The sequence below is a fragment of the Phyllostomus hastatus genome, unplaced genomic scaffold (genome assembly GCF_019186645.2).
Source record: "Phyllostomus hastatus isolate PE091 unplaced genomic scaffold, TTU_PhHast_1.1 phas_contig_81, whole genome shotgun sequence".
NCBI lineage: Eukaryota > Metazoa > Chordata > Mammalia > Chiroptera > Phyllostomidae > Phyllostomus > Phyllostomus hastatus.
The window spans coordinates 2,558,074-2,573,343 of NW_025333962.1; the positions used below are offsets into that span (position 1 = coordinate 2,558,074).

At 47.4% G+C, this 15,270-nt stretch overlaps 1 protein-coding gene across 1 annotated transcript; it reads left to right on the forward strand.

Annotated features, from left to right (window-relative positions):
* The first annotated feature begins 1,213 nt into the window (after positions 1-1,213).
* Positions 1,214-14,845, forward strand: RNF187 (ring finger protein 187). Its single transcript, XM_045850520.1, has 5 exons — positions 1,214-1,399; positions 11,958-12,431; positions 13,482-13,574; positions 13,766-13,987; positions 14,555-14,845. The coding sequence occupies exons 1-5, from the start codon at positions 1,214-1,216 to the stop codon at positions 14,555-14,557; spliced, it is 978 nt and encodes a 325-aa protein (XP_045706476.1). The 3' UTR covers positions 14,558-14,845.
* Positions 14,846-15,270: the final 425 nt, after the last annotated feature.

The window sequence follows — 15,270 nt, forward strand, 5'->3', positions numbered from 1 at the left end:
TGGCTGCCGAGTCTGGGTTAAATATCCTTCCAGCTTTACTGGGCTGCCATCCATGAGTCTGTGCAGGGGTAGCCCCATGTCGTGGAGCCAATCATCTCCAAGCTCTCACACAGGTGCTGTAACTAGGGGGAGTTGCCTCCCAGTCACATCTTGGGGGTAAGTTCCTTCCATCCCCCTGTCTCAGAGCATGGCCACAGCTATTTAACATATCTATGCAACCAGTTAAAGGTTATAGATGTGTTAAACGACCAGGCCAGAGGTTAGCTGCAAAGCTGTTACTATGCAAAACAGCTCTCAGTGGTCCTGCTCCTTGTGCCCCTTCCCCCAACTCACACCTGTGGTGGAGGGTGAGGACATCCTATATATCTTTCTAATATTTCCTGGACACCTTGAGTTCTGGACCCCATTGTCACAGGTGGGCACAGGTAACCAGGTTCTTAGTGATCAGGACAAAGAATTGAACCGAGCACCCAGAGTTCATAGAAGAGAACATGGGAGCAGGCCAACTCCAAGCAGAGATTGACCTCATGGGCTGGAGGGACTTTATTCTTATAGGGTGGATCCTTCCTAGCTAGTTTTGGTGAGCTTTTACTGAGTATATACAAGTAATTGCATTACTTTAAAGCTACTGAGCATGTGGTTTCCCATGATCCTCCCCGATTGGCCACCAGGGAAGATGGTCCCACAATGCTACCGAATTGATCCTCGTTTCTCCTGGGGTCCCCCTGTACTAGGTTCACCTTTCCCTAAGCCAGAGAATTATAGCTCTCCATGCTAGAGATTGGTGAACAAGAAAAGAGTTATTTCTTCAAGTTACACAGGCTAAAAGTAATGACTTAATGTCTTTGTTAAAATCCCAAAGTCCCTTGAAACACCCACAAACACACAGTCCTTTCTTCCCCCCTTTGCCCAGTCTGGGGTACCGTATCTCAGGAAAAGAAATAGAAGTCCGTGGCTTAGGCAGCTCTCGGTTTTCCCTAGTAATTTGTGCTCAGCTGGCAGGCCTTCCTTAGTTCCCAGCACCATTGGTTGTGTTGCCAGATCTCCAGCTAAAGACGCTTGGTGATTATTCCCATGGCTGCAGGGGGGTGGGCGGTGATCCCCCTTTCTGGGAGAGCAACTGCGGCAGCGGCAACACCACTGAGAGGGCTAGCGTGGAGCTCATCGTGTCCTGCCCAGAGCAGGTGGCTGCGAGGTTGGCTGAGTCCGAGTGATGAGAGCACGGGCGCAGCGTGCGGAGGCCTGGCGGTGGCTGCGGTGGCCGGGCAGTGACCTGGTGCTCTGGAGTCACTTACTGGTGGCCCCTTCTCCCGGCCGCGGCTGCAGAGCTGGCCGGGATTCGGAGTCAGGCGGTAGAGGAGCCGCAGGTGGCTGCATCGTGGACGGTGTCTGCACGGCTGTGGGAGTCCCCACTCTGCTAAAGTCGCATGGTTCTCTCCTCAGTGGCTGCGATCCTCCCTGCCATGCTGTTACAGAACAGAACAAGGGGGGGCCTGGGACGATATACTATTATTTAAAAGGCCCCCAGTTCCGTCATGTCCGCCGCCCGAGGAAAGACATCTCTCAATGCCAGAGATTCGTGAAAAGGAAAGGAAATGTTTATTTAATGCTATACAAACTTCAAGTAGTGACCTAATGTCTTTATCAAAAACCCCAAAGTCCCCCCAAAACACCCACAAACAGACACAGTCCTTCCTTCCTTCCCCCCTTTGCCCAGTCCAGAGTACCGTATTTCAGGGAAGGAAAACGAAGTCCATGGCTCAGACAGTCCTCTGGTTCTCAGTCCTCCTTCTCGACTGGGAGACCTCCCTGGGTTCCCGGCACCCTCGGCTGAATCGCCAGGATCTCTGCTAAAACCAGGTGGTGGTTCCCCCTTCTAAAGCTGCGGGGGTCCCCACTCCGTCCAGGCCTCGTGGTTCTCTCTCTCTCTGGGATGCGGGAGTCTCCACTCTGCTAAAGACGCATGGTTCTCTCTCTCAGGGCTGCGGGAAGGGGAGAGCCACCACTCTGCCAAAGCCGCGTGGTTCTCTTTTCTAATGGCCGCCAAGTCTGGGTTTTAAATCCCGCGGCCAATCTTCCTCTGCAGCCTCATTTCCGACTCCTCCCGCACTCAGCTTCACATGCCGGAACTCGTATCCTTCCAGCTTTACTGGGCTGCCATCTTGAGTCTGGGCAGGGGTGGCCCCATGTCCTGGAGACAATCTTCTCCGAGCTCCCACACAGACGCTGTAGCTTGGGGGATCTGCCCCCCTCACGTGTTGGTGGGGAAGTTACTTCCATTCCCCCCCTCCCCCCTACCCCCCCCTCAGAGATGATCACAGCTATTTAACATATCTAAGCGACCAGCCAAAGGCTATAGATATGTTAAATGACCACGCCAGAGGGTAGCTGCAAGGCTGTTGCTATGCAAAACAGATCTCAATGGCCTTGCTCCATTTGTCCCTTCCCCCAACCCACACCCTGGGTGGGGGGGATGGAGACATCTTAAAATCTCCTGGACACCTTAAGTTCTGGACCCCATTTCAAATGTCCATTTGGGGTCCCCCCCTCTTGGCTGCACCCTGTAACAATGCCACAGCTGCATGGTTCTCCCTTCAATGGCCGCCAAGTCTGGGTTTTAAATCCCAGCGCCAATCTTCCTCTGCAGCGCCATTTCCGACTCCTCCCACACTCGGCCTCACATGCCAGAACTCTTATCCTTCCAGCTTCACTGGGCTGCCATCATGAGTCTGGGCAGGCGTGGCCCCCTGTCCTGGAGCCAATCTTCTCTGAGCTCCCACTCAGACGCTGTAACTTGGGACCTGCCCCCCAGTTACATCTTGGTGGGGAAGTTACTTCCATTCCCCCGGCTCATAGCTGGTCACAGCTATTTAACATATCTATGCAACCAGTTAAAGGTAATAGATATGCTAAATGACCACACCAGAGGGTAGCTGCAAGGCTGTTGCTATGCAAAACAGCTCTCAATGGCCCTGCTCCATTTGTCCTTTCCCCTGGGGTGGAGGGTGAGGACATTCTATATATTTTTCTAATATTTCCTGGACACCTTGAGCTCTGAACTAAATTACAAATCTTTCTTTTGGGGACCCTCTGGCTGTACCCTCCTACAAATGGACATTCTTAATTCTGCTGTAATCTCCATTCAACATTTTGCCTTACATTTAGTGCTTTCTAGTTTTGTTTAAGAAGTTCTTCATCTCTAGGTAACAAATTCTCTTACATTTTTGTCTGTTACCTTCATGGTGCTTAATCCCACACTTTTGGAGGCGGATAGTCTTTTAAACTTCCACATCAGTTGATTTCATATGTATTCATTGGTTTGACCTCTCCATTTCCTTAGACAAATTTTGGTCTCTTATATGATCTAGAAGTTTACTTGCTTCATATTGGCTTTTAAATACCATGTAGTTCATAAATGTCTTATTTAATTTTTTGTTATATCCACAGTTATTTCTCCTTTAGTATGTAATCTTTACAATTTAAGAAAGTTTCATTCTATAGCTCAGTTGCTGACATTTTCTTATTTGTTAATAATCACAGTGAATGCTGCAACTTATAAAAGACTTTTTTTCTGAATGAATATGATCATAGGTCATGAAAGTTGTGGGAGGCCACTCTGCATGGCGTGGGCCCAGCTTCCATGGGGAGATGTACAGGACCCATGCCCAAGGATAGATTTTCCTGTGGGGAATCAGGCCTGCAATGTATTTAGGCCGTTATGAGTCTTGTTTTTTGCTAAAACTCCCTCACCCTGAATTGAGGGCATTTACTGCAAAGCAACTTCCTAAAAACCATGCTAAACCTTCCAAGGATGAGTGTAACTGGTTGAACTACTTTTGCCTTTTCATTTGCAAATATCCCTCTTCTGTGATGTGATTACCAGCATCCTCTCCTTTGTTTTCTATAAAGGTAACCACCTAAAGTGAGCCTGTGCATAGTTAATGAGGACCTTCTTGTAATGTGCCCAGTAAGACAATAAAAGCTCATTGGAGCAGGGGCCAAGGCTTCTGCTCCCCTTGAGAGAAAAGTCATGCCGTCCCTTTTCCTCCACCAGATTCGGTAATCCATGTGAATGTCTTATTTTCATCCATAATGACGTGGACCCCACAAGCCGGGGTCCGCATCAAAAGTTTGATCTATAATGTATTTCTCTTACTCTATTTAAAAGAAACTTTTAAATAGGTTGGCCAGAGGTCTAGGTATCTTACCAATTTTTTCAAAGATCCAGATTTCTACTTTGTTTGTCTTCTCTTCTTTTTTCTTTACTTAATTGATTCCTGCTCTTATATTTATTTTTCTTCATGTTTACTTAGGTTTACTCTGTTAGTTCATTAATGTACTGAGTTGAATGGTGTGTAAAAAATCACCAATTGGGTGCCTTAAAATAACAGACATTTATTCCCTCTTGGCTCTGGAGATGTGAAGTCTTAAATCAAGGTGTCTGCAGGGCTCTGGTCCCTCTCAAGTCACCAGAGGAGGGTCCTTCTTGCCTTCTTCAGCTGTGGGATTTTGACAGTGGTCCCTGGTGGTCCTCACCTTGTGGACACATGCCTTGCCTATGCCTCCATCTCCATGTGGCCTCTCCCTGTGTTTGCATCCAAAATTTCCTCTTTTTATAAGGACACCAGTTATTGGATTAGGGACCACCCTTGTCTTTATTACATCTTCAAAAATGCTCTTCCAAATAATGTCATATCGACATATTCCTGGGAGCGGGACTTCAAAGCTTAAATTTATCTTTGTTCTGAATGCAATTCAACCCATAGGAAATGGTTACTGCCTCCCTTTTTTAATCCCAACATGTGAGTTGAAAGAAACATTTTCTTTTAAGTATGATTTATTTGGGTTCCACACATGTTCAACAGGTACTAATTTAAATATAACTCACTTCTATGTATTTCTGGTATTTTTTAATTTTCTATCATATTTATATCTTAACATCAAACAAAGTAGAATTTAGGGTAAGAATGGTCATAAGAAAGAGGAGGATATTATATCCTGGTACAGTGAACACTAGGTTGAGTCAACATGAACATCTTTGGCATACATGCACTTTATAGCACCTTAAAATAAACCAGCTGATTGCAGCACACGTGGAAACAGGTAGATCAGCATTGTTGCAGATTTCAACACCTGTGGCACAGATATTGAGGAATCAAGGACAAATAAGCAGACATTGAAGAACTGAGTAACACAATGAATAATCTCAAGACTTTGGAACTACAACAGAGAACAGCAAACAGAGAACACATGAAAAACATTTACAAGAATCCATTCAATCCATGCATTCAGTCCTAGAGCAGGACTTGTTGAATTAGTCAATATAACCATTACATTCTTCATAGGTAGTAGTAAAGTTACAAATTACTTACTAAATTTAGCTATAGATTCTATGTATTTTAAAAGAAAATGATACACAACTGTGGTGGGGGCGCTCCACTTGTAGAGTGCACCCCATCAGCCATGGATGAATAAGTCTACCAAGACATGATCTGCTTGGGGAGGAAAGGAGGTTGATCTCTCAAAGGAGAAGGGCCAGGGGCCTTTTCCTCAATGGGCTTTTATTGCACTCAGTTTGCACAGGAATACAGTTAAAGCTCATCAGTCATTGTCAGGCAGTAAGGATCAAACAATGGATAACATACAAAGAACTATGAGAGCTTATTCTTAGTCAGGGTCAGTTAGCTAAAGGGCTATAAAACTTTGGGAAACAAACTCATTTCATGCTTAGACCCTTATCAGAAAACTGAGGGCATTCTTAACAAAGCAGTTTTCAGAGGATTTTATGCATTCTTTCTTAGGCCTGATTGCCCTGGGGAACTGCCTCTTCATGCCCAGGGTGGCACCACCCTCCGGCTTGTTTCAGGCTTAAGTCAGGCAGGGGAGGTAAGGCAACCAAGAGATTAGGAGACTTTTCACAGGCAGAATGAGGACTCAAGCTATGTCAAAGCAGAGGGGTGAGGGTCCATCACTTCCTTTTTCTATAGCCCCCCAAGTCCTTCCCTGAAGGCTCCTTTGTGACCATGCCTGTCTTAGGTCGTCCCTCCCTTGAGGACTCTTACTAGTCATTGGCTAACCAGTCACCCACCCAGGGCCAAACTGGGTGAAGTAAAAGAGGACAGAGGCAGTGCCCCTATCAGGAAGATAAGCTTTGTGTCCTTAGTGGCTTATGGTCCCAAGGTCTCTTACTCAGCCTATTCATGGGGGGTTACAGCTTCTGAAACCAGGCAGGGTGGTTCCCAACATACAACAAAATAGTATAATATTTGGGTTAAAATAAATCATATGAGGAATTAAAAATATTGAGAATGTAATTAAAAGTATACAACCTACAAAATATATGTGATTGAGCTTATCTGTACTTAAAAGTTCATGTAGCTTTAAATACATGTATTAGGAATGAATACAGGTTTAAAAACAAATTTTCAAGTGTATTATTCTGAAAACATAGAAAATTCTGGAAAATTATTTCCACTGCTAATAATATAATTGCAATTTTTATTTTCTACCCAACTTTTTCTTTTAATACTTTCAATTTGTTGGTATAATCACCAATATTCCTATCCTGATTTTTTCCCTTTTCAGCCCCATAGTGAGACAACAATTTTTCATGAAGCAGAAAAATATGTATGAAAATAAAGAGCTTTTATTTAAGGCAGCCTTGCAGTTTGTGGGGGTATCATGCTGAGAGTGTGTCTTTCAGATTTCTTTTGGGTAAGACACAGGCTGAACTGAACTATCCTGAAACACATCTCGTCTTTAACACTCTGTGACCCCATTTTTATCTTTGTTTGCACATGGGAAATTTGCAGGAATGCTAATTTGATTCTGACACCAATTCTGAAGTGTCTGGTTTTTTCCCCCCTCAACACCAAGCAATTAACTCAATTCTGATCTAGAGATACTACCTGGGGATAGTGTAACCAAGTAGATGGGGGCCCATTCACGTGGCACTTTGGTGAACAACCCAACAATTAATGGTGGAAGGAACAGGCTTTTATTTACAATATCCCAACCTTGGGGGTGCTGAAAGCACTGATGCTTAGAGCCCTCTTCTTCCCTGAGACCTAGTACTTCCCTTGCTCCCCAAAAGGCTATAAGCCAAAAGTCCCCAAACCAGAAGTTCCCCATTTCCTTGTCTGAATTTAAGCTGGCTGTGTGAATAGTTCTCATTCCCTTTGCAAAGGTATCAAATTTGCCATCCTCACAGAGCAACTCTCTCCTTCAGGATCTGTGATATGTTGTCCTCAGCCTCCATGTACTAGTTCAAGAATACATGTGCTGCATGACTGCATCATGGTGAAGCCCAGGAAAGGCACAATTCCTGAGAGAGGGGCCTTTCCTTATGTCCTGAGTCCCCAGAGTCAGTGTCTTGCAAGGCAAAACTCTTGCTGGCTTTGGAGTCAGAGCAGGAATGATCAGAGCAGCCTCATGTCTCCTTCCTCACTACACCAGGCTGCATGGTAGGGACCTGACTACAAACTATATAGCTACTTGCTTACTTCTCCCTTCACATGGATACTACATCATCACTCTCCTTCCTCATGGCTCCCCACTCACTATGCCCTTCCCAAACTTCATACCATCTCCTACCTCACTACTGTCAACATAGCTCTTCTCATGGCTGCCTGCCCTTAGCCACCCTTAGTTTAAATCCTGACTTCATCTCTGTGACCTCACCTCTGACTTCCCCCACAATGTGATGCTTTTGCCAGCTTCCCTGTATTGTTCTACCTTCCCTTGGCTGCCACCTTTAGTCAGGGCAAGGGTGACTCAGTGATCCAGGGGCTTTCAACTCCCTTGGCTACATCATGAGTCAGGTTATGCCATTAAGGTCACACACACACACACCTTTTGCTCCTATGTGGTAGCACAGCTGTTACCTTGCCTTTGTTATGAAAAGTATTTTAAGCTGTATTGCCTTTTCCCTCCATACTCCAACAAAGGGCTATGGGGGTCTCGGGGACCTCTTGTCCTGCACCCCGTTTCAGTAGTAAAGGGCTCAGGCACACGTGACTGTTCCTACTTCAGACACCAATGGCAAATAGAGTTTGTCCCCCCGATGTTTCTGTCCAACTAGCTGTAAACCAGAGGTTCCCACGACCACCTCTACAGGTTTAACTAATTAGCCAGAGTGGCTCACAGAACTCATAAAAGATATCACTAGATTGCCAATTTATTATAAGAACATAACTCAGGAACAGCCAGATGGAAGAGATTCACAAGGCCAGGCATGGGAAAAGAACAAGGGGCTTCCCTGCCCTCTGAGCCCACCACTCTTCTGGCACCTCCACGTGTGCACTGACCCAGAAGCTCTCCAAACTGTGGCCTTTTGGGTTTTCACAGAGGTTTCATTATACAGGCATGATTGATTAAATCACCTACCATTGGTGATAGATTTAACCTCCAGCCCTTCTCCCCTCCTTTTAGGAAAGTGGATGGGATTGAAATTTCCAACCCTCTAATCACTGGTTGGTTCCCCTGATGACCAGCCCCATCCTTAAGGGATTTACAGAGTTACCTCATTCACATAACAAAAGATACCTTTATGGCTCTTATCATAGAAAATTCCAAGGGTTTTAAGAGCTATATTTGAAACAAAGACCAAATATATTTTTGTATTATAAATCACAATATCATCACAATATCACAACCACAATGATTTCAAGCTGACCTCTTAGTAGTGATACCAAACTACAGTATGAGTCTATCTATCTGTGCACACAGGCCAAAAGAAATGCATGAGCAAGGGTTTGCAGTGTATAAAGGAAAAAGTTTAACATTAAATTGGCCAATCCAGAGACGGGGCTAGTGCTCTAAAAGACCTGACTCCATGATTGTGTGTGGGTTACAGATTATATAGGGCAAAATCACAAGACACCACTAGTTTAGGTCATGTTGGGAGCTGATTGGTTGAAGGTAAAGTAAGGATAATAAATCATTTCTTCAGGTCTTAAGGACAGCTCTAAAGTCAGCTCTGATGTCTCTGTACAGTATTTCAAAGAAAGCTAGCATTACCAGATTAAAGGGGTCCATTTTCCTGCATGCATCAAAGGCCAATAAGACGTGAACAGGAGTTTGCAGCCAAGAAAGGAAGGATTTATTATAAGGAGATGGTGCCATGCTCAGAGTCACAGGTGAGCTAATGTTCAAAGACCTGGCTCTTGATGGTTTCCAGGGGATGGATTATGTGGGGAAAAAAGTATTCATCATGATGACTAAAGGAGTCAGGGTTACGATCTACACTAATCGGTTGGTGCTAGGGTAATTGGTTTATAATTGATCATTGCATCTGGTCCTGATGTCAGCCATGGAGTTGTTCTGAGTTTGCAAGGATTTGTTTAGTGGGATCATTCTGCTTTTTTGGGTCTGGAGCAAAAACACAACTGAGGCCAAAACATTATCTTTACCTTGATTGAAAACTTTTTCTCTGTAATCAATGGACCCAGGACCTTGTTCCTAAGAGTACTGGATGCTGACCAGCACCTCAGTGTACTGAGGACAAGGGAGAAGGAGGTTGGTGATTCAGGGTACTGGGTGAGGCCAGTTTGAGGTGGGGAGCTAGAGATTGAATCAATCACCAATGGTCAATGATTTAATCAATCATGGCTATGTAATGATGCTTCCATAAAATCCCCAAAAGACAGGGTTTGGAGAGCTTCTGGATGGTGAAAGCATGGAGGCTCTGGGAGAGTAGTATACCCACAGGGAGAGGGCATGGAAACTTCCCACCCCTTCAAACATAGTTGGCCCTGTGTATCTCTTTCACTCGGCTCTTCCTGAGTCATATCCTTTATATTAAGCTGGTGTTCTGGTAAGTAAATTGATTTATTGAGTTTTACCAGCTGCTTTGGAGACTTAATTGAACCCAAGGGGAGATTCATAGAAAACCCCACTCTATAGCTGGATGGTCAAAAGAACAGGTGACATGTGAAGGGGTGGGGCAGTCTTATAGGACTGTGGGGCCTGATGCCATCTCTGGGTAGGTAATGTCAAAACTGAGTTAAATTGTAAGTCACCCAGCTGGTGTTGGAAAGTTGCTTGGTGTGCAGAAAACCCACACACTGGAATCAGGAGCAGAATCAGGGACAGCTATGTAACAATGTCTACCATTTTTCATTTCCCAGCTCTCCTGTGCATGTTTTCAAATTGATGGTGATTGTGATGACTGAACCGCTCCCCTATTATTGGAACTTTAACATTTTTGGTTTTTACATACTGATATAACAAACATTTTCCCAAAGCAAACCATGAAAGTCTTTATTTCCATTTTGGTTTATTTTTATAGTGCATTTTGAGAAAAGCAGTTTCAAAGATTATGAAAATCTGAAGGTTCTTAATACAAAACTGCTACATTGCCTCCCAGAAGCAATATTAATACAGGAGAGGGGCATGAGCACTATATAAATTAATTGAAGTCAAACAAAGTTAAGTCAGGAGATTGCTACCTGCTGCCTGAAATGGAGCGCAGTTGACTGGAGATGCAAGCAGACCATGAGGAGCCTCCAGAACAAAAGAAATTCCTGCAAAGATTGATTAATAGCTACTCATCCATACTTTATTGTTCACCTATATTATAAAAGGAAAACACAATGTCACAAAATATACCTTGTGAAGGTTAAAGTTAATCCCAACAAATGTTCCACTCTCTATTTTTCTATACCAGCAATTTTCCATACAAATTACAAACAGATATAAGCTCAACCTCTAGAGATGGTTGGGGTCTTTCTTCCTACTCTTGTGAAGAGAGTCTTAGTCTGTGGAGTGGCTTTTCTTGCTTACCCTTTCTACCCAATAAACTTACTTCCAATTTAACTCTAATTTGGTTTGTTTTTGAATTGGTTCCTGTGAGAGCCAAGGACCCTCTTGGCTCTGGGCTTAGCGCCCACTAGGGATTGGCTTCTGCAGCATCATTATCTATAAAGTCAGGTTTTATTTTATTTTTTTGGCAATTGGGAGGGGGATCTTGGTAATTTAATAGTGAAAAAAAAAGAATCTTAGTATATGTTCCTATTTCTTAATAACAATAACTGGTCAGAGAGTGTGTGTGTTTTATGTGTATTTATAATTTTTTTTGTGAATTAACAAATCTCACGGGGGTCATTTTCTACTGTACTATTTTGTATCAAACTGATGTACTCTTTGTATATTTGTGGCTGATCATGGACTTTGTTCAATTGCTTTTTTCTTTAAAAAAAAGAAAACTTTTCTCTTCATTACGTTCCTATTTTGCCCTACAAACCGGGCAGCTGGCCTTGAAGGACTTTCCTCCTTCTAACAGTTCCTCCACACAACCTCGGTTTACCAGTCGCATTTCCAACTATAACTTGGTGCATTTTTAAGTCTATAACAGATTTTTCAAAACCTGCAAAGCCGAAAAGCAACACCTCGGAGATTTTGCACTTGTATGGGATAGTAAATTCGTTTTTTAAAAATTAAAATAACGTAATAGTAATTTTTTTAACTACGTGCTTGATTGTGTCCAGGGTAAAAAGATTGCTTGTCCCCAAAACTTTTTTGTTTTTCCTAAAGAAATCAATAGATTTCTCTTCGCTGGGGGCTGGGCGCTGGGCGCTGCGGGAACAGTCCTCGAGGAAGGCCCCGCGGGGCGGGGCGTGCAAAGCTGTCTCTTACTGGAGGAACTCCAAGGCAGTTTCTCGGCTTCTTCCCACCTCGCTGGGTCTTTGCCGCTCAGGTCCTATCAGCTTACAAGACTTTTACATGCTCTCCAAATAATAAAAATTGCTTTCTCTCTCTCCCACACGTAATTTACGAGGGAAGTGACAATTGCTGTAAGATTTCCTGGTGCGATGACGTGGAGGGCCCAGCGGCCAGAGAATGAAGCGCCCCGTTGACAAGACCCGCGGGTGATATACGCTGCTGCCAGGACCGTGCGTGCAGCGCCCGTAGTCTCCGCCCCGTGCGTCTCGGTCGCCATCCTTGGCCCTGTAGAGTAGCGTCTTGGCTTTCCATCGACCGTGTCCCGGTCTGCACTTGCCGGCCTCTTCGCCCGCGCCCTCTTCCAGGGCCCCGCCGCCGCCCTGGCGCTTCCTGCAGGCCCCGCCGAGGCCGCCTGCGCCCTGTGCCAGCGGGTGCCTCGCGAGCCGGTGCGCGCCGACTGCGGCCACCGCTTCTGCCGGGCGTGCGTGGTGCGCTTCTGGGCGGAGGAGGATGGGCCCTTCCCCTGCCCTGAGTGTGCTGATGACTGCTGGCAGCGCGCCGTGGAGCCCGGCCGCCCGCCGCTCAGCCGCCGCCTGCTGGCGCTCGAGGAGGCGGCCGCAGCACCTGCGCGCGATGGCCCGGCCTCGGAGGCTGCGCTGCAGCTGCTGTGTCGCGCTGATGGGGGTCCGCTGTGCGCCGCCTGCCGGATGGCAGCAGGGCCCGAGCCGCCCGAGTGGGAGCCCCGCTGGAGGAAAGCACTGCGCGGCAAGGTGCGCGCGGGCGGTGCCCTGTGCGGGGCCATCCCCTTCCCGACCCGCGCCAGACGGTGCATTTAGTCTCACCATCCTCCTGGGGACGACTCCCTGTCCACCTTCCCCTCCTCCAGCTGATGCCCTGTTCCCAAATACCCCGACCCCCATCCCCTCAGGCCCATCCTTTCCCCTTTGGACTGCCCTTCTCTTTTAGACAGCTGCCAACGGCGTCCTGCTGCAAGTTCTGCACCTGTGCCTAGTTCCCGGGGCCCTACCGCTCCTCCTTCGGTCATGACGTCACCTTATGGCAGCCTCCTCCCAGGGGTGAACCCTCCTCTGAGGTTGTCTAGCAGTTAAGGCTCCTCTGTATTCCAGTCCCTTCAGCCCTCTTTGGGTTTCCATTTGCCTGTTTTGGTACCTTATCTGCATTGTATGTGGTACCTGACCCTGGGTGGGAACCACTAACTGGCGACCTAGGAACCCACCCTTGTGGGTAGTGGGCGCTAAGCACCATTTATCAGAGTAGACTAGCTAGGCTCTCCTTCTGAGGACTCTTCCTGCGTGGGGAGGGGAGGAGGGTTCTTCCACCTACGTGGTCAGTGCACAGCCAGTGCCAGTGTCTTGCAGGAAGACACTGGGTGTGGCCATGCCCACCCTAAAGGGGCCACCATGTTCATCAGGGATTCCCAGAATGACCCTGCCAGGGCCATTCCTCCTGAAAAGGATATGGTGACTGTTGGCAGATACCACCCTCCACTCCTGTGCTCGTGACAGTAACAGGTAGCTGAGGGGACACTCATGTCCAGTTATCTAGTTAGATTCTTGGCATGGGATTTTCTGTGAGGCTTCTTCAGGGAGGAAGCTTAGTGGGGTCACTAAGAACCCTCTGGCATCTGCAGCCTGTTTGCATGAGGCTGGCAGGATAGGACCGACCATCGGTGGGGCATTCTGGACAGTCAGACCTTCAGTGAACTCGGGAGGTATAGTGTACCCTGGACTGGGCTAAGGGAGGGGTGTCCTAGACCTTTAGGTGTGGCCGCCCACCTGGTAACCAGCATCTCTTCGCAGGAGAGCAAGGGGTCTGTGGAGGTCATGAGAAAAGATCTGAATGATGCTCGGGACCTGCATGGCCAGGCTGAGTCTGCTGCTGCTGTGTGGAAGGCAAGTGGGAGTGGCCCTGGGGTGCTCATGAATGAGGGAGCATGGGTATGTACTCTGATCCTATCTGGCAGGGCCTTGGGATGCAGCTGAGCCCTGTGTAGCAGACCTTTTCTCCTTGAAGTGGTCAGCATGGGGCTGGGGTCCTGGGTGAAGCCTGAGGACACAGGTGTCCTTTTCTGCTTTCTCTGCAGGGACATGTGATGGACCGCAGAAAGAAGGCTCTGACTGACTACAAGAAGCTCCGGGCTTTCTTTGTGGAGGAGGAGGAGCGCTTCCTGCAGGAGGCAGAAAAAGAGGAGGGGTCCCCTGAGGATGAGGATGCTGACCCTGCAGAGAGGTTCAGGTCCCTCCTGCAGGCCCTGTCAGAGCTCGAGCGGAGGCACCGCAACCTGGGCCTCAGCATGCTGCTTCAGGTGGGCCCCGCCCCATCCTGAGGGCCCTGAGCAACCAAGAGAAGGCTTCCATTTGGGGCTGAATTTCAGGGATCAGTGATCCAGGAGACTCCCCAGCCTCTATGGCATTGGTGATGTTTTGTAAGGCAGGGTTGCACCCCAATGTTGAAGCACTGGGCCCCTGTGCTACCCTAGTGCTCTGTAGGCAGGAGCTGGCTGAGGGGTCCAGGGGCACAGGGACCACCCAGGAGGCTAGTGGCTATCTGACCGTCGTTCTTCATGTCCTCACACCCTATGTCAGAGGCCTTGCCTAGCCCTTGAGGCTCCAGGTTCTTTGCATTCCCTCTGATCCTGAGCCAGCAGCCTCCATCCTTCTCTTTTCTGGGCTAGGTATGATTTCACTCCTGGAATGCTGGTTAATCAACTCTGGTGGGTGGTGGTTTTGGGTGATGATTGAGGGGGAGTTGGCTTCAGCCTTAGGAAGGTGTCTGTGGCTGGTGGAAATGGGGCATAGTTGTCTGGGTTTCAGGACAGCTGCTCCCTCCTCTACCTCCCTCTTTTTCTTTCCTTGTCTCTTTCTCCCTGCAGTGATGCCAGGCAGAGGAAGCTGGCTCAACCCTGGCCCAGCCCCCAGCAGCTCCTCCATCCGCCTCCTTCAGGACCCCGGAGGGTCTTCACCTGAGTATAGACTGGGTTTTGTACTGTAGGTGCCACCTTGGACTGTCCCCTTAGCAGTGTCCATGTTTTTTTCCTCAGATGTTCTCGTTTCTGGGCTATAAAAGCCAGTTTTACTGTGGAGACCTGAAGTGGTGGGGGGCATCCGTAACCCAAGTGTGTCCTGTTCTCTCTCTTCATAAAGCTTATTGTTGCTGCTCCTGAGTCTCTTCAGATCTTCCTGGGGTCTCTGTGGCTGCTGTCGTCATCACGACTACCAGGTGGCTGGGTTGTCCATACCTGGAACTCACTGCTTTTAAATGCTGCCCATGATGAGCCTGTTCCCACTAGGCTCAAAGACTCCCACCCAAGCATTGGGCATAGGAGTTAAGATTAAATTTGGGGTGATCATCCAAGGAAAGGGAGGTTCAGGGTGCGCAGATGGGGAGGGTGGGCAGATAGGTCAACCTGTCACTCCTCTTTAAGTTCCCCCATAAACTACCCATAGCTTGATTTCTGTGTGTAGGAATGGCTGCTGGGTTCTTATGGGTCTGAGAGGTCAGCCTCCCATGCACCTCACCTCGCAGCTCTGTCCCCTTTGCCTTCCAGAGTGTCTGCTGGGCATGCTCACTTCTCTGTCACTGTCCCTC

Excerpts from the sequence above, each read along its gene's own strand:
- RNF187 (XM_045850520.1), top strand. The coding sequence starts at position 1,214 with ATGAGAGCACGGGCGCAGCGTGCGGAGGCCTGGCGGTGGCTGCGGTGG. Across the intron at positions 12,432-13,481 it reads GGAAAGCACTGCGCGGCAAG|GAGAGCAAGGGGTCTGTGGA; the intron begins GTGCGCGCGGGC and ends ATCTCTTCGCAG. Across the intron at positions 13,575-13,765 it reads CTGCTGCTGCTGTGTGGAAG|GGACATGTGATGGACCGCAG; the intron begins GCAAGTGGGAGT and ends CTTTCTCTGCAG.